Source organism: Toxotes jaculatrix, chromosome 12 (assembly GCF_017976425.1).
Source record: "Toxotes jaculatrix isolate fToxJac2 chromosome 12, fToxJac2.pri, whole genome shotgun sequence".
Taxonomy (NCBI): domain Eukaryota; kingdom Metazoa; phylum Chordata; class Actinopteri; family Toxotidae; genus Toxotes; species Toxotes jaculatrix.
The window spans coordinates 24426055-24444349 of NC_054405.1; the positions used below are offsets into that span (position 1 = coordinate 24426055).

The following is an 18295-nucleotide window of genomic DNA, read 5'->3' on the forward strand; positions in this document are numbered from 1 at the left end:
CTTTTGAACTCAATTAAAGTATGAGGAACCTCTCTCTCTCTCTCTCTCTCTCTCTCTCTCTCTCTCTCTCTCTCTCTCTCTCTCTTTCTCTCTCTCTCTCTCTCTCTCTCTCTCTCTCTCTTTCTCAACACAGTCCAATTCAATAAGCCTCACTGGGCTGAAGTACAACATAGTAGCCTATACAGTAAATTGCTAAAACATTGTTAGTAATCAGTATAAGCAATCAAATATCGCCAGAGGTCCTGCCCACAGGCTGAAATATACAACAGACATATCACCAAAAGTGTGTGGACGTGTAAACGTCACTGCAGGATTTTGGGACCTGGCTACAGAGATTCGCTTTTACTCAGCCACAGGAGCATCAGTGAGGTCAGGCACTGATTTTGAGTGATAATACCTGTCTTGGTGTTGGATGTGGTTGAGGTAAGGGCTCTGTGCAGGCCTGTCAGGCTCTTCCACAACAAACAGGGAAAATGTTTTGCCTCATGGACCAGTTTGGGTTTTACAGACCAAATAAATAAACTCCTGTCAGGTTTTTTTGTGCAGTCAAGCAACTTCAAGCATCTTGGTGCCGTTTATTTAACGAATAACATCTTTTTACCTGACAAAAAAATGGCTCAAGGACTCAATTTGTAATAGTCATGTTAAACAGTATGGGATTGTCCCAGTAACCATACTTAAACCACACTTACAGTGTCTACGAATAGTGACGTGTCTACACGTGACATATTTCTGGTGACTGCCACAGACTAAGATTAAGACTGTTTACCAGAATATCAGTGGGACACACTTGACTGATAAGAAAAGCCCATTGTTCATGCAAATACAAATACCACACATGGCAGAACCCGGCTCAGAGGGTTCTGAGTTATCTAACTTATTTTGAAAGGTTTGTGCCTGATAAAAAAAGAACAATGACACTCAGATCTCAGAATCTTTGACAATATCAGATGTGTTATATTACTCTAAAGAACAGAATCTTAATATCATGTGTAGTCCATCTGTGCAGGTTCTGCCATAACAACTGTAGTGTTTGTGCATAAACAATAATATTCACACTGAATCAAACATGTCGTTGGCTCAAGCTTCTTGAGTGGTAGGAACAGTGTGCATGCATCCATCGTGTGTAAAGTGTACTATGTGCTGGCATTTTTCTGATGTAGTACACACTTGCTTACTATCTGGTGCCATGTGAATACACACATGAGTTCTCAATATTTGGAAGTGTGGTATTGGGACAGACCAGACCAGTTAGGGTTGTTTTAAAGGCGACCAGTATCCAGTAGATAATAATGCCATACTGTGCATCTGCCTGTTTGTGTGTCTGACTGACTGAATTCTAATCACAGCGGAGAGCTTTCACATCTGTCTGTCAATACAACTGGCGCTGGACGGCATACTCTTCATTACAAAGTGCTGTGTGTGAATGTGTGTGTTTCTGCATGTGCATGTGTGTGTGTGTGTTTGTGTGCTCTCCACTAAATGAAATTTGTCACCTCCTCTCGTCTTCGCTTTAAATGCATGTCTGCAATAAATCACATGCATGGAAATATTGCTAACTAGAAGCAGTCAGCTTCTGTCTCTGTCGGGAAAAATTGACTTCGCTGCTCGTGTCCCCTAGAGGAAACACAAAGTCCAACAGCGGCGCCCCCAGGTGATCACACACGATAACTACAATCTGAATCATTTAAAGAAACTTACATTAAACTGTACATACTTTACACATCAGATCAGGTAAAATCAAAGAAATTTAAAAAAGTTTGACTGATAAAAACAGACGGATATACTGTAGTTTACCCTGTTTGTTGTTTCACACTTAAGAGGAGAAGATTCTGAGGAAAAAGTCAGAATGTCATTAAAAAGATAAAAGACCAACATATAATGAAATTATAAGAATAAGAAGTATGTCAGAAATCTAAAAAAAAAAAAGAAAGAAAGAAAGAAAGAAAGACCAGATTTGGTAAAACAAATATTAAATACATAGTCAAAATACATAATCACTTTTTCAGAGGAGAACACTTGTGCTTGCAACGGTGTCAGCGTCTAGTTTCAGAATTTGAACTATGCTAGTTGTTAAATGAGGATATTTTTATTTTTTATGTTGGTGGTGGTTTTTATATGTGAGTATATAAAATTGTATATGCAGTCAAGGGGTTTTGATATTGGATGCACAGTACATACTGTTGGAGTCAGTCATCACCTGCAGCTGCTGCCAGGTTGACTTCGCTCCATTCAAGCTGCTGCGCCTCAGCTCTGATGTAACTGCAGGAACTTTGAACTTTGGCATCTGATGGAAAACACCAGAAAATATCTGGTGAAAGGATCTGTGAGGCGTCTGGCTGCCCGTCAGCCCGCCACATCCTCTCTGGGATTTCATTTAGCCGTGGTGTTTGGATGTTAATTTTAGCTTTTGCTGTCAGATTTAGCTCCGTTACAGGTTGTAAAAGATGTTCAAATGTTTTATAGTGAAAACTTGACCTTGAAAAAATATATTTTTTTATGAGTGTAATATGTCCAAGGGTGCTCAGCCCACACGGCTTCAGGAACAGTATGAGTTCATGAAGAGTGGACTGTGAGGCAATCAAAAAATATTCATGATAGTTCATGAGTCAAAACTTAGAAACAATCGAGGATGCAGGCGCAGCAGTGAGGTAGAAAACAAAGAACTTTCCTTTCTAAAAAAAATGTAACAGGAATAATGTGTATGGACCAACATTTATGGAACTGAATCTTGTGTGATACTGTGTTTACATGGAATCAGGAGTCATGCTGGAAGTGGGGGGTTAGCATGTATTTAGTGTCCAGTATCATTCATAGAGTACATCATAAAAATCTCCTGCATCATCCTGCATCGACAGTTCCACATCAGACACAGGACACTATGTTTTCTCCTGAGCATTGAAAGAAGAGCCCCCTCCTGGGTCAAGCCAAGGGTCGAGGCTGGAGCAGCTCCCCGGGTCCCTTTTCACTGCAGCTGGCTGAGGATTTTACTGCCTAGAGGTACGCAGGAATGTCCACGTCTTGGTTTTCTGTGGGACATAATGTTTTATTGCACCGCAGACACCATTTCTGTCCCTCCTTGTTTGGCACCTATGTGGCGTGGCAACATGAGTTTGTGTTCCCCCCAGGGAAGACTGGTAGGAAGAAGACGAAGAAGAAGAGGAAGAAGAAGTGGAAGAGGAAGAGGAGGAGGAGGGCGTGCTGCTCAAACAGACCAGAGGGAGCCCAGATAGCACAGACCCAGCAGAGAGAAGCAGCAGGAGACATCACAGCTTCAATAATAACAGGTGAGCAGAAAAATTATTTTCATTATACAGCAAAACATTTTAAGTCCAGTGAGAGCAGGAAACTCTCTCTGCTTCAACAATGGCGTGACTGATGCAGGTTGGAAGCTGAAAGACAGATTTTTAGGTGAGACAGATTTTTCAGGTGAGATAAGCCCTCACCTGTGTGTCTGGCACAGCTTGTATTTACTATGGACTGTCCATTTACCCAACACGTCCATTTACAAGAGCACTGTCATGGTGGGACATCTCCATTTTTTCACACTTACATGAATAAGTAATTTAATAAGTTCTTATTAAAGTGCCAATTTGTCATAATTAGGCAAAAAGAGAATCTGTATTCAAGTAAATTAATTTTATAAAGCTTGCCACAAAATAATTTTCACTGCTAACAAACCGAGTTTGATCTGTTTCCCCAGTGAGAGCTGACAGACATGGTGGTATTGAGACATTTAATTGATGCTAAGCCACCTGTATTACAGCTCCATGCTTTCGCTGTGGGACTGTGACTCAGTATCATCAGTATGCTGCATGAATGATCACACTGCACCCCACAGCCTGCAGTGTGGTCAGTGTGGGCATAGTGCTCATGGTTGGAGCTGTGGATGATGGTCAGTTTACAGAGTCGGGACTGATGTTAGATTTCATCTAAGTGTATTTTCAGCCATATCAGATGGACTGTTAAACCACAGCTGATAGGTCCAAATAATCCGCTTCAATTAAAGCCATCAGTCACCTGTCTCAACCATTTGGATTGAATTTAATCATATTACAGTCAAAGCAGAAGGAAACCAGAGCTTAAAGAATCAGTTTGGTCCAAGACGTCTGTTCTCAGTAGAACTGGAAGAAATGGTTATTTGTTCAAGCCAGTGATTGTGTTTTCCTGGTGGAAAACAATAAAAAAGACAGTAACACAGACAACAACAGTCATAAACAAAAACATACAGTGTGACATTAATGGTAGTATTATGTGGCAGAGAAATGGAACTGTGGTCAGTGCCAGATTCCCAGCAGCACAGATCAGAAATGGACCTAAAACGAAAAGTTACAACACTTGTAAAAGTGGAATTATGACTTTTGTGCATCAAGTAGGAGATAGTGTCATGTAGTTAAAAAGCAGCAGTCAGCAGAGAGAGGAGGCCGGGGTGGATGGATTGGTACAACAAGCTGTCTGATGCTGACGGTCTTACACAAGTTTTTGTGGGCTGGAATTTCAAACAACAAATTTTGTTTAATTCTGAGGACTTGTTGTGAAGACACATCACGTCACCAAGCTTACAATTCTGCTACTCAGATCACTAATGGAGAGGTAGAATTAGATGTAATCAGCAATTTTGAAATAAGTCTATGATCCAAGAAAGACAATAACCGTATAAAATAAAATCATCTGTTATTCCAGCCAAGTTTTGAAAGCGTTCATGTAAACTAGCTTGTTTTCTGGATACATCGAGTGTTGGTGGCTGCAGTTGGAATGGGCCTCCTAACTCCGGCTGTAGTTTAGTACCTTGTGGTGTCAAACTGTTTGCAGAGTGAAACCTGCTGCACTTTCTGGCAGTGGCTTGCGAGTAGTGAGTGTTGGAGGATCTTAAGTGAGTGACAATGGTCCTGCACGTTGTCAGCAGCAGCGAGTCGTCCTCAGCGCTGATTTACAGTCGATCTGACGCAGCTGAGCCGGGCGGCGTGGAAAGACAGATCTATTCCCGAGAGGGCAGGAGGAGGAGGAGGAGGAGGAGGAGAGCCCTGCTCTGGAATGATTAACACTCCTTCACATTGTTGGCTATAATAAGCAAAGTGTCCCTGGCATCTCACGGGCCGAGTCAACCAAAACATGTGAATAATTCAGTATAGCACCATGAAAAAAACACAGAGTAAATAGTAAAATGCATTAAAAATAAAAATGTTTTTTGGTGGAATATTTACCTGAATTTCAAAATATTAATTTGTGAAAAATGGAAAAATGGGAAGAAATGGGAAAATTCAAATCTGGAAACTTCTGCAGGTTGTCAGTGCCTCTGGGGGTAAGAGGACATAGCCATAGCACAGGACAGACGTGGAGGAGGAGGTGATGAAAAGATGAATAAGAAATATCACAGAGTGAGAGAGAAACTCCCGCTGTGAACGGCATGTCTGCTATTTGTGGAAGAGGGACAGGGAGAGGTTTTCAGGGTGTGATGATACAGTAGAAGCACTGACAGGAGTAAAGCCCATGGTCCAGTGAATGCGACGAATCTGCGTTCCATCATGTTTGCGACTGCAAACTGTGGACGGGCCGTTGTCAGACCGTCAATCACCAGTGGAAAATCTGATGTAGCTGCTTGAATTAAAATATTATCAATCATTCAAGTATTATCTGTATATCCAAAGTCTGATACAGCACATTCCTCTTCGCCAGAACCACACTGCTGCACTGGCTGGTATGTTCCCTTCATGGCCATCAATATGGTCATACAAGTTTATTTTGAGCCAGTTTCTCACACACGCCACAGTTGCTGGGAACAAAATGGAGAACTAAAGGCTGAAAATAGGACCTTGCATTTATGGCTTTTAAAATGTGACCTGATCTTTATCAAGTGTACAAGAAGCTAATAACACACAGACAACTGTTTATTGAACACACTCATTAAACTTCCACAGTTCTGGTGGAAAAATGTGTGAAACTTTGGACTGAATAGCTTTAAACCTCTTTTGGAGACAATAACCTCAAACAAGACTCTGACCTTATGCTGTAAGATGAACTTGGAAATTAATTTTCCCCTCGATGACAGATCATGATGCTCCCTGCACTGCACTTCACTGTTGGGATGCAGTGGCCTTTTTCACACCTTGTGAAGTCAGTATTGTTTCACTGACCGGGTTCCAGGTTTGCTAACTCCTGACTGAGATTAGTTTGTTTTGATGTCACAAGCTGAGGGGTTCAGTGTTTATAAGTCTCGTGGTTTCCCTGTCTCCTTGTCTGGTAATGCTGCTTAATGTTGTTTGCCAACTGCCATAGAACCTTAAAAAGAAGATGATGTCTCCTTGTCAGTTTGTCTGTGTCTCTACCTGTGTTTCAGCCTGTGTTTGTCCTGCATCTCTGCCTGTGTCCCAGCCTGTGTCCGTACCCAGAGTCTATGCTGAGCTGAGCTTTTGAGTTTAATAAAAGGACTCTTAATTCACCCATCTGTCTGTCCTGGACCTTCTGCATTTGTGTCCTCTCCCTTGTGTTCCTGGCTGCACAGCAGTGAACTGTAACATCTGTACGTATTTTTCATTTCTGATTGAGTAATGTTTTCTAAAAACTACAGTGTCCATCTAGGTAATCACACACTTACTTACTTTTAAGTGTTAAATATTTGAAGTGTTAGATCTTCAGAGGAAACAAACAGCCCTTTTCCAAACTTCATTCATGCATGTCTTTGTGCCAATTGTGTATAAGACTGTTCTATTCATGTTTCTACTCTAGTTTACTTTGCCAGATCCAATGACTGCTCTAAAAACCTAATTTCCCCACAGGGACCGTTATAGTTTCATGTTTTCTTCTCACCCCTGTGGACGCTGCCCTTCTAGGTGGGGGGTTGTAACTAAACCTTCTCCAAAAGGCCAGGGGAAGCCCTGGAGATAGAGACGCCAATAAGTTTTCAGGTTGGACGGGTCTAACACTATGTATAGCTTTGAAAACAGAGAAGAGAGCACCAGGGGTTGAGGAGACAGGGAAAATGTTGCCCCCTGTAGATCAAGGGCTGTGGAGGGTGGAGGGTTTGAATACCAGGCAGAGCACGGAGGATGAGCTGAGACGTTCCTGCCAGCAAACGTAACATTTCGGATTTTGTTTGTATTTTCTTCCAAATTTATGGCGCTTTTCCGCTTTTACAAACTGTGGCCGAACAGCAGAGAACAGAGAGAGCAAGGCGCTGCCAAGATTTTTACCTTTACTCTCAGAAACCAAGGTCTTCATTCAGATGCAGCAACAGATCTCGTAAGTTATAATTCTCTACCTAACTGTTTTTACAACCACTTATACCAGGATGGAACAGCATGTTAGTAGTTGTATGTTTAGAGATTTGAGGAATGCGTTTTTAAGTCCTGGTACATTCACCCACCAACCTCTTACAGTACAACTGTTCTGCCTCATGCACATTTAAACGCATACAGCGTGTTTACATCAGATCCCAAAATATCTCCAACAGAACAGGATGTACAGAAATACATGTGTACAGTTAATAACATGTAGCTTAAACAAAAGTCCACATACTGTATGCACCAGCTCAGTTAGCACATTAAAATACTAATTCAGTTCGGCTGAGTTCAGTTTGGTTCCGTTCAGAGCTAAATGTTGGTGTGCTAATGTTTTCTGGCTCCACTGTACTCAGCTCAGTGCTTTACTACGTTGTCAACAGAAAAGAGTTCAGCCAAGTCTGACAATGCAGAGCTGAGCCTGACAAGCTGAGTCTGCAGAGGATGAACCACTCTCTTGCCATACTTTATTTTTTTTTTTGCTCTGCTAAGTGAAATGATCTCACATGAATAAATTCTCTACCTGTGTGCTTCTCTTTCGCACCTGTTCAGTCATCATCAGACCTCGAGAGGCTGGAGAACAGGGAGCAGAGAGTGGTCTCACAGCCCAGCGTGGACAGCAGTGCAACGGGAATGAAGGACGACGGCTGTGGTTCCTGGACAGGTAACAGCATTTCCACATCCAGTGCAGCTCACACTGACGCTGTATGTAACAGCTCCTTACTGAAAGACACTTAAACAAGATGCATGTTGAAGAGAAGACCATGGAAATAATCCACTGCTTCTGAATCTGATGCTGGTGCTTGTTGCTTCTGATGGGTGTTTTAAATGTATTTACACAGCAGGAAATCACCTCTCTGTCTTTCTTTGTGCTGGTAGATGGTGTTGGCCCCAAAACAGACCTCCACACTGACAGAAAGACTGGAAGTCTCAACCAGCGCACACACTCAACCACCCCAGAAACTGCTAACACGGTACAATAGTCTTGTTCTTGTTTAGATCTGGGTTTTTCTTCATCTTCAGGGTTGTTTTTTTTTTATTCCTCTGTCGCTTTTTTTGTATTAAAGAAAAGGTTCTGAAATTGTCTTTCTCGTCCTACTTGTCCATATGCTGGCCTGTATGTCTCGAACACAACCACCAACGCCATGTACCAACACACACTCGTGATGTCCAACATTCAACTCAGCCTGAGGACAACTCGCTCCGCCTTGAATCTGCTTTTCCTGGCGATGATGGAGTCAAGAAGAGTCACAAGGGAAAGAGCTGTGAAGATGATGAAGAGGGCCACCTGGTTTATCACGTCGGCCTTGTGATGAAAGAAAGATGTACTTAACACCTTCCTTTGTCCTTGGTGTCTTTTTTTTTGTCCTTGTCACAGCATGGATGTGTTGAGTTTCTAACACGGCAGCAGGAAGGTAACTTTACAATCACACCACTAGCAACTCCAGAAATAGTTTTCTGTTGCCACTCATTAAATTACACTCACACCCTTCAGTACTTTGTACAGCACGTTAGCTCTTAGGAAAACTGTCAAGGGGCTCATTTGGATCAGTACCAATGAGCTTGCTCATGGTGTGAACACTCACTGTCTAATGAACAGAAAAAAACAGAGAAAAGTGGTTGGAAGCACTTAGGTTTTTTTCTGTTTAACAACATTAACTGTATTAATTTGGAAGCATGTTACAGCCTGGTGTTTGTATCACTACGGTCAAATGACAGTAATTTCCTGATCACTGACTAAATGTGACTTGGAAAACATAAGCTGATCCGTATGTTATCTGCTAAAAGCATACAACACAATATTTTCAAGTAACTCCTGTTTATTTTGGCTTCCTTCAAAAATCCTACACTAACCTTTGCATGAGCCTCTCAGTACTTGTTTATGCTCCTAACCCTTGTTAATGTTGGTCTGTTTTTCTCAGATGAGGTGGTCTCTACACTGGGAGCGGGAGCCTTTGGGAAAGTGGTGGAGTGTATCGATAGAGACAAGTAAGCAAAGCAGAAATAATCAGTGAGTAAACTGAATGCAAGAGGATGCATTTTTGGGGCCTCGGTGCCATTACTCCATTGTGTGTGCACCTGCCTCTGCGTTCAACAGAGACGAGCGTGTAGCTGTGAAGATTGTGAGGAACATTGAGTGTTTCAGTGAGGTGGCGAGGTCTGAGATTGCAGTGCTGGAGGAGATCAACACCCTGGATGACGACAATATATTGTGAGTGTAGCTGCAGCAGAACCTCAGATTAAATCCCACAAGGCTAATTAGTCTAAATTTAAGACTAAAATTATTACATTTAACAGTATATATTCTTTATTTACCCATGTGCTATAGATAAGAATACAACTCAGTTTGACATATGAGCAAAATAAGTTGTCAGGATCATTTCCTCTCTCCTGTCAGTGCCTGTGTTAGGATGCTGGACTGGTTCGAGCATGAAGGCCACATCTGCATCGTGTTCGAGCTGCTGGGCCTCAGCACCTTTGAGTTCCTCCAACAGAACAAGTTCGAGCCGTTCAGCGTGGAGCAGATCAGGCACATGGCCTTCCAGATCTTCAGAGCCGTCTGCTGTGAGTCTCTACCAGCCCCGTGACCTCTGACACCTGACCTCCTCAGTGCTGACTAACGTTTTGTGGTGGCGATCTTGGAATTGAATTGGAGGTTCTTGAACGTCGTGGAGCTTGATTTGGCTGAACCACCACACACAAAACAACAACTGTGTCAACTGTGTGAGAAGAAAAAAAAAAACTCTTTTAACAAATGGATAATTATAACATGTTTTTTACAGTCCTGCACCGTAACAAGCTGACTCACACGGACCTGAAGCCCGAGAACATCCTGTTTGTGAGCTCTGACTATGACAAGTACAACAACGAGAAGGTAAAGATTTTGTACACATACATTTCACCTATCTGCTGTCAGAAAAAAACAACTAAAACTTCAATATGTCTTCAATATGTCATCATATCATTTCAAGGTTTTCAAGTTGTAAAGGATGTTTAGCACAGTGTGTGTGTATGTGTGTGTGTGTGTGTGTGTGTGTGTGTGTGTGTGTGTGTGTGTGTGTGTGTGTGTGTGTGTGTGTGTGTGTGTGTGTGTGTGTGTGTGTGTCAGCAGGAGGAGAAACTGAGGAGTCTGGATGTGAAGGTGGTGGATTTTGGCACCGCCACGTTCGACCATGAACACCATGAATCCCTGGTGTCGACTCGCCACTACCGAGCTCCAGAGGTCATCCTGGGTACACACACACACAAAGCCCATGCACACAGTAACTAAACTGGACCAGTGTAACTGCGAGTCTGATAATCCTTGTTTTTATTTTTTGACCGTGTGTTTGTGCTCAGATCTGGGCTGGAACCAGTCGTGTGATGTTTGGAGTCTGGGCTGCGTTCTCATGGAGTTTTACCTGGGACGCACACTCTTCCCGGTACACACACACACACCTACAGTATACAAGAGAATCCCCACTGACATAATGTATTCACCAACACCCTAACCTGATTCTAACCTCAACCTTCAAACTAATCCTTAACCGTAGTAAAGATCGGCCAGAATATAATCCTACACACACACAGAAACAGCAGTAAGTTCTTCTGCCTGTCTGTTGTTTCAGACCCACGACAGTAAAGAACATCTGGCCATGATGGAGAAAGTCCTGGGACCTATGCCTGCCCACCTGCTGAAACAGACCAGGTAACCACACACACACACACCGATCTGACGTCTTTGTCTGCTGCAGTTTTTCCGTCACTTCAGTAGAAGCTTGTGTGACATTTAAGTCACGCAAGCTTTGTGTATGTCATGAAGTGAGCAGAAACAAGGTGTTTCTATCTTACCTGCAACTATCTGTAACCCATGTGCATGTGCTGTATCGTGTGTAGAAAGCAGCATTATGTGAACAACGAGCGTCTGAACTGGGACGAGCAGAGCTCCTCTGATGATTACATCAGGAAACGCTGTAAACCCCTCAAGGTAAACTGCACCCATATCAGCCGGTCGGCTGCAGGTAGAGGTGGCAGCAGCAGGCAGTCAGAGTAATGGTGTGTCTCTCTCAGCAGTACATGAGGAGGAAGAGTGAGGAGGAGAAGCAGCTGTTCGACCTGCTCAGCTGCATGTTGGAGTACGACGTCTGCAGACGGATCACCCTGGAGGAGGCGCTGTGGCACCCGTTCTTCAACCCACTGAGGACCCCAAAGCATCAGCGCAGTTAGCACACACACACACACACACGCACACACATCCACACACGTCTATTTTTCATCTACCTCAGGCTGTAATTTCATCGTTGTGATTACTGAACTGTTTGTTGATAATTCTGAATGAATTATTTGGATGATTTTCATTGACATTTACCGTCATAGTACCAGTTGTGGAGAGCATTCCTGTTTAACTGAACTACATTAACAGTCTGCATGTCATTGCAAAACGTCAGTTGTAATGCAGAGTGATTCCTTTATTGATCATTTGTGTCAGCTGTTTGTTAATAAATATTTTGCATTTTCGTGTGTTTTAATTCTGTTTTATACTATTTACTTCTGCTCAAACATCATCAGAGTTGGATAGAGAAGTATATTCATGTCTGAGTATCAGTTAAATGCCTGGAAATTTGTATATTAAACTTGGACATCATTTCTATCACTTACAGATCTGGGAGCATGGCGTCATTCCTACAACTGTGTGGTGAGAAACAAACACAGTTGTAATAATGGTAAAGAAGATGCTGATTCCTTATACTAACTGCAAAAAACAGTATACGGTAAAGGTTAGTTGTATGTACTGTATAGAGTGAGTATTTAGCAGGGAAGTAGGACACAGACTACAGGCAGGAAGACCGGGAGACAGAGCGTGTGTTCGTCTGTCACGCTAAAGTAAATGTTAGCCGTCTAACCCCATTGAGAAAACCCTGACATCATCTGGCGTAACTGCTTTGTTGATACAGACTGCTGACACGTAAAGTGGACGATATTTATCAAGATTCAAGCAGCCGAGGAAGTTTCCATGACTGAATAGTTATCCAGCTAGAAGGTATTACATGCACAAGTGGCCACTCAGATAAACCGCAGGCTCGTCTGCTATCTGAGAGACATCAGTTTAAAGCTACTAAATCACATGGATGTAATAAAGCAGTATAAAACAAAGTGAGTCAGAAGGCCGGGGCACATCGTTTGTGTATAATGTCATGGGTTCCAGTCTGTCTCATGACCTTTGCCACGTGTTGTTTGTGATCTGTCCTGCTTCAGTTTGCTTGGCACAGAAGAGACATCACAAGTCTAAAGCCAAAACTGTGATTTACGGGGACGTCAATGCTGGGTTATAAGACTATGAGTTTATTATTTTCTGGTGGCCTACATGAACGTACTGTTAGATTTGGTTTCCAGGTTATGGTCAAATGATGCATCAGTAAAGCTGTCAGTGTCAATCAGAAACAAAATTCACTCTGTTACAACAGTAAATTAAATTAAACTTAAATTTTTCACATAGTGGGTACACAAGTCAAAAACACCAATCAGGTGTATACTGATCCTTTATGAAAAATAATAAGTAAAAAGTAAATTCAGTTTACCTTTCTTCATTTTCAGCCTTACAGCTGGCTTCCCTGTAGGTTTTCCCCCAGGCAATATACCCTCAAGTCTCTGTGGGATATCAGACTTGCAGAGAGTGTGCATGAAGTCAGTGAAAGCCCCTCATGCACTCATTGATTTCACAGTGGGAGAGTCCTCAGTGGCACACGTCAAAGCCTATGAAACTGGACCGTTGAACTTCCTGCCTCCTGCTGCCACTGTCCTCTGACCCCTTTGGTCTCACAGGGAACCGTGGAACAAATCTGCTAATTTTTTTTTTTTTTGCCCTGATGTCACTTTAATGGGTCTCCCACCGACAACACAGTGAACCATGAGGAGAAGTGGACCGTCTGTGTTCTCATCGCAGGTAAAATGACTAACAAGCCTTTGTCTTCGTTATTTGTTCACTGCCGACATATTTTTTAAAATGTATAAGTACTGAACACGTGATGACGGATAGTTGAAAAGCTAAAGTAAAAGAAAGGGAGCAACGGTTTTCACTTTATTAGTGGTTTGGTCTCAGGTCTAAGTGAATTGGGTCAAATTGAGCTGAGACCCAGTGGCACCGTAAGATACAGACTGATTCTGCAGCAGAACCTGAACGTGACAGAGTGAGCTAAGGACAAGATTGTACCATTTTGAATTTAATGTTGAAAGTAATACTCAACAGTGGCATGTTTAAGGGTAATATTTTTATTTTTTGGCTTAAATACCTCTGCTTTGTAAGGAATTTTTGGAGAATCAATCCAGACTGTGTTTCCAAAAGCATCACTGACATTGATGAGACACTGTTTTGTACAGTTTCTCTGGTTTTCCGGTTTCCTTCATAAGTGAGTCGTGGCAGACAGCGCCGCAGTGTGAGGCTCATTGTTGCAGGTAATTGGCTGCAACAAAGAGGGGTTAACGGTATCTCTACCAGAAACACAGACTTGAGTCTGCACAGGTGACTGAGGCTCATATCTTTCTGTGATACCTGGAGGTCCAGCAGCCGGCGACCTGCCTGTAAAGCAGGAAAACATGGCTGCTAGCTGCAACCGCACCTCCCTTTGCCAGAAGGCGTACACCAGGGGGTTGATCAGCGAGTTGGTCAGTCCCAATAGCCATAGATGATTCTCCAACACTTCAGTGAGTTCACAGCTTTTACACAGAACGTGCACTATGCACACCACAAAGAAGGGGCACCAGAGCACTAAGAAGCAGCCCACAAGCACTGCCACCGTCCTCAGGGCCTTGACATGACTCCAGTAACCACTTCTCAGCTGCTGATGCTGGTGGTTATTTTGACAATGTTGATGCCCCTGGTGATCAGCTGTCCTGGAGCCTGCTTGCCTAACCTGAAAGATCTGCTTCTGGTGGCTGCAGGCGATCTTCAGGATGTCCAGGTAGATGTAGACGAAGACAGAGAGAATGGGGAAGAAGCACGCGCTGAATAAGACGATGATGCCCACTTCATGAATGACGGAGAAGAAGGCGCAAAAGCCGTTGTAGCCCTCGGCCTGCAGCTGCCGCACCATGACTAGAGGACATGGGTTATTTCACATATGACAATACTGTTACATACACACAGTATTATTTGTGGAGTTTTCAAACAAAAATGCAGCTCACCTGGCAAGAATCCCACAGTGAGAGAGCTGATCCACAGAGTCAGCAGGGACCAGACTGCTATCCCCTTCCCCGAAAGCAGGGAGTACCGCAGGGGCATCTTGATGGCTGCATAGCGGTCAAGTGAGATCAGGAACATGGACATGATGGATGCCGTGCAGGGCGATGTCACGAAGGCCATCCTCATCAAACACCGGGTCCTCCCCTGAGCAGGAGGTATAGCGTTTGTGGGGGGGTCAGCAGTGATGTGGGGGTGCTGGCTCTGAGAGATGTTCTTGTTGCTGTTGTTGAAGTCTTCTGTGGCCAGACCAGTGATGGCCACGCCTACCAGGGCGTCGGCTAGTGCCAAATTGAGGACAAAGCACCAGCTCTGGCTGCTCTTCTTGAGGAGCAGCTTTAGAAGAGCGACTGCCACCAGCAGGTTGGTGGAGATGATGAGGCAAGCGGCGATGCTCAGGATCACACCCATCGCCCGAGGCCTCACATCACTTTGGGCTGTCGGCTCGTTGGAGTCCACGCAGTCAGGAGTCATGCTAACGGAGGGCCCGGCGCTTGCTTGTCCAGTCAAATATGACATGTTGACAAAAAAAAAAAAAAAACAATTTTAAGGTGAAATTCAAAAAGCCTTTATGCAGTTGAGACGGCCTGACACTCCTTCGATCAGAGGCAGTGTTTTATCCGTTACAGCCGTTGTCCATCATAACACAACACGTGGCTCATGCAGTTATTTACCACCAGAAAAAAACATAGAGATCTGTTAAAAAGCAAACCAGGTCAAAACTCTGAGAAAGGCTCAGACTGTATAAATAATGTTGTGAATAATGTATCTGGAAATATCAAGTATCATATCAAATAACTTGCTCCATTAGCTTAACGTGTGACTGCACTAAAGTAAAAAAAGATTCCAAGCATCAAACTGTTTTGATGAAGAAAGTCGTCCTGTCACGTTAATCCAGCGTCTTGCAATAAGTCCACGCTGACTGATCTCAAAGTTTTAGAAAGTTAACTTCTTCCTAAAACATCCGTTTGATCTCACTGGTCTCATCCCCGTTGGTTGAATCCCCATAACAAATGCTGAAGGACAGAAGCACTCACAGTATTATCAGCAGGTCTAGCTTGTCTCCTCCCCTTACACACACACACGGCCTATAGACGCACACACAACTCCACAAACACATAAGCACCCTTCCGCTGCTTATCCCTTGCTGTCATTGTCTCTCTGGGACTGACCCTTGCCCCGGCCGTCCGCCTGCTGGCGTTCTCCCAGGCAGGAAGATATTTTTATCATCAATCAACAAAGAAGACTTTGTTTTTTAAAATTAAGGTTTGATTATAACTAATTTGAAACAGATATACAAACCTTATGTAATTGGGGACTAGATGATGAATATAAATGAATTAAATGAATGTGGAATAAATGAATGAATGAATGACTAAATGAGCAGCTTGATCTACATTGGTTATTTCACTTTTAAATTTATGATTCGTGCATAATTCTGACCCATCTGGGACTGTCTTTTCTCTTCCAAAACCAAAACCTTAACTGAAAATACTTTCAACGAAGCACGAATCTCACCTCGGCATCGCTCGTCATGTGGTAGTCATGTGAGCACATGACTACCACATTACGATGTCTCCCCTTGTGGCCGTTGGAGTAAAAAACACCCACTACAACTACGGTCCTCATCAACCATCATGTTGATGTGCATCTTTTCCACCTCAGCCAAAAGTAAAAAAATCTTTGCACCTTTTGTTTTAATTTGAAATTCTTTTTTTTTTTCTGTTCAGAATTTACATGTGCATAAAACAGGTGGATGGAAATGCAACAGCTCGAACTGTGCAGTGAAGTACAGGAACATGTTGCAGTGGAGATGAACAGAGATACACGGAGAACATTCTGACTCTTCACTGGTATAAAAAGGATGTGCTTAGACCACTATAAAGTCCAGGGGATTTGATTAGTAGTGACAGTGTTACAGTTAAAAAAAAAAACAAAAAAACGCGTATCTTCTGGTTTGCTAAAATTCATTCAAACACAAGCAGCTGCAGCCGTGTTTGTGTGCTGCGTAGAGCTGAATGGGCTTAGTTAAACTCTAACCCTGTTGGCTGCTGTCCTTTTCAGGCCCCAGGAGAGACATCTGGCATGATGGGACCATTTTCCACCAGGATTCACACACAAATAGATCTGGCTAATGATGCTCTCTCGCTGCACACACTCAAAACATCATCTGGCATCACACCAGCTTCTCAAACTAGCGAGCGGCAGCTACATCATGTTCTGAGAGAAAATATTGAAAGAAAAACGTAAAATGGAGCGTTCTGAGACATCGCTACCCAAACTGGCTAATGATTAGTCCTGATTGTGTGTATGCCAATGACATTTTAGCTTTGCCTCAAGGAAACATCATGTCACTTTTGCCTCCAAAAGTAAAAATACTTCCAGCTAAATCAGGATGTCCTCAAGAAGGGACTCGTCATTGATCAAAGTTTCCCAAAAAATGATGTCACAAAGTGTCCTGACTATGAATCATATTTTCATTTTCACCAAAAATGCACAGCCAAAAATTACGTCTCTTTGAAAGTTTATTTGACTGCAGGTAATATATAATGAAAAGCATTGTTAAAATTCTGTGACGTGTTGTTGCTTGAAGAAACACGGAGTAAAGTTTTTTATTTCACAGTATCTAAGCAGAATTTATTCTGATCACTTTTGTCTGCCAACCACCAAACTTAACAGGACATTTTTAAGTCTTGGTCCAGGTATGGCTCACATGCTGCACATTGACGTCAGTTAGGATCAAATACATGTGAGTAAAAGAGAAGGATGTGTCGGTGTCCCCTTTCAAAACCAGCATCTCAAGGTTTGATGCCAACTACAGATTTTAGCAATGTTCACAGCATGGAAATACAGATATAAACTGTGAAATGACAGATCTATGAATGGTAAGGGCCATCATCAGGTTAAAATTTAATTTTGCCCAATACTTTGGACTACAATCAAATACTTAAAGCTAAAGTAAAGCTAATGACATTTCCATCAGCGCCAACTGTTCATTTTGTTTAATGCCAATAAACAAATGTTAGCATACTAACACCGTATGGTGAACCAACACTGGCATGGCTGTAGATTCTTGTGAAAAATATGATGATAGTTAAACATAACTGGACCTCAGTAGAAAATTAGCCACAGAAAAAAAAAAACAGAACCGACTGGTAAAAATCTGAATGTGCGAGCCCAATCTGACTGTTCGGTGTTTTCACACCTTCTCACTCAGTCGCACAAACACATCCTCAAACTCCAACACTGCAATCCCAGCCAGCCCAGAGCAGCAGAGCACAGTTTCACCAGGTTCAATATGAGTCCAAAGCAACCTGAGAGGAAAGATCCTCTTTTTATTACCTCTCACACCCCCTCCCTCCTGACAAACCAAAATAGCTCCAACAGACACACAATGTGGGAATGTTATTCACCCCTGCTAGACCTTTCAGGACCTTTCAAAACAAAGTGTGGGTCAGCAGTAATTGTGCCCAGTGCCCAGCAGCACCCAGGGAGCCGGGGATCCTGTTTACACCTCTGCCAACACCATCCTCCACCCGCTGGGACGGATACTTGTAACTCCACCTTAACCTGGGATCTGGTTTGGAGGAACCACTGAGTGTTTTCAGCCAAAGTGAGGAGTCCTCCAGTTTTGGAAGATCAACCTGTCAGGAAAACATTCCCCAGGGAGGATTGTTAAGGTGATGATGATGATGTTATGTGAATGATGTTGTCGGGAAATGTGTTATGTTCAACAGGAGCAGGGTTTAGCTGCTAGTTCCTGTTGTTGTTCCACATTAATGCGGCCTGCAGCAGAGTTTGA

General features: G+C 42.9%; 2 protein-coding genes across 3 annotated transcripts; one reads left to right on the top strand and one right to left on the bottom strand.

The window, feature by feature from the left end:
- Window positions 1-3201: 3201 nt before the first annotated feature.
- On the top strand, window positions 3202-11667 carry LOC121191280 (dual specificity protein kinase CLK4-like). 2 transcript variants are annotated; one of them, XM_041052464.1, is made up of 13 exons: window positions 3202-3287; window positions 7830-7941; window positions 8157-8251; window positions 8464-8602; window positions 9200-9266; window positions 9376-9489; window positions 9676-9842; window positions 10061-10152; window positions 10390-10510; window positions 10617-10699; window positions 10886-10965; window positions 11154-11244; window positions 11328-11667. In XM_041052464.1, the coding sequence occupies exons 2-13, from the start codon at window positions 7911-7913 to the stop codon at window positions 11481-11483; spliced, it is 1236 nt and encodes a 411-aa protein (XP_040908398.1). In that variant the 5' UTR covers window positions 3202-3287; window positions 7830-7910; the 3' UTR covers window positions 11484-11667. The 2 variants fall into 2 exon arrangements, with proteins under 2 accessions (XP_040908398.1, XP_040908397.1); XM_041052463.1 differs by lacking the exon at window positions 3202-3287 and adding an exon at window positions 7151-7239 and having other exon boundaries at window positions 10387-10510.
- A 1990-nt stretch (window positions 11668-13657) lies between these two features.
- LOC121191063 (glucose-dependent insulinotropic receptor) lies at window positions 13658-15012 on the bottom strand. The gene is made up of 2 exons (XM_041052124.1): window positions 14439-15012; window positions 13658-14349 (listed from the first exon to the last, which is right to left on the bottom strand). The coding sequence occupies exons 1-2, from the start codon at window positions 15010-15012 to the stop codon at window positions 13658-13660; spliced, it is 1266 nt and encodes a 421-aa protein (XP_040908058.1).
- Between the last annotated feature and the right edge of the window lie 3283 nt (window positions 15013-18295).

Coding starts and splice junctions, on each gene's coding strand:
- LOC121191280 (XM_041052463.1), top strand. CDS start 7,911: ATGAAGGACGACGGCTGTGGTTCCTGGACAG. Junction 10,511..10,616: donor AGCTCCAGAGGTCATCCTGG/GTACACACACAC, acceptor GTTTGTGCTCAG/ATCTGGGCTGGAACCAGTCG. Junction 11,245..11,327: donor AACGCTGTAAACCCCTCAAG/GTAAACTGCACC, acceptor TGTCTCTCTCAG/CAGTACATGAGGAGGAAGAG.
- LOC121191063 (XM_041052124.1), bottom strand. CDS start 15,012: ATGTCATATTTGACTGGACAAGCAAGCGCCGGGCCCTCCGTTAGCATG. Junction 14,350..14,438: donor CACTGTGGGATTCTTGCCAG/GTGAGCTGCATT, acceptor CATGTCCTCTAG/TCATGGTGCGGCAGCTGCAG.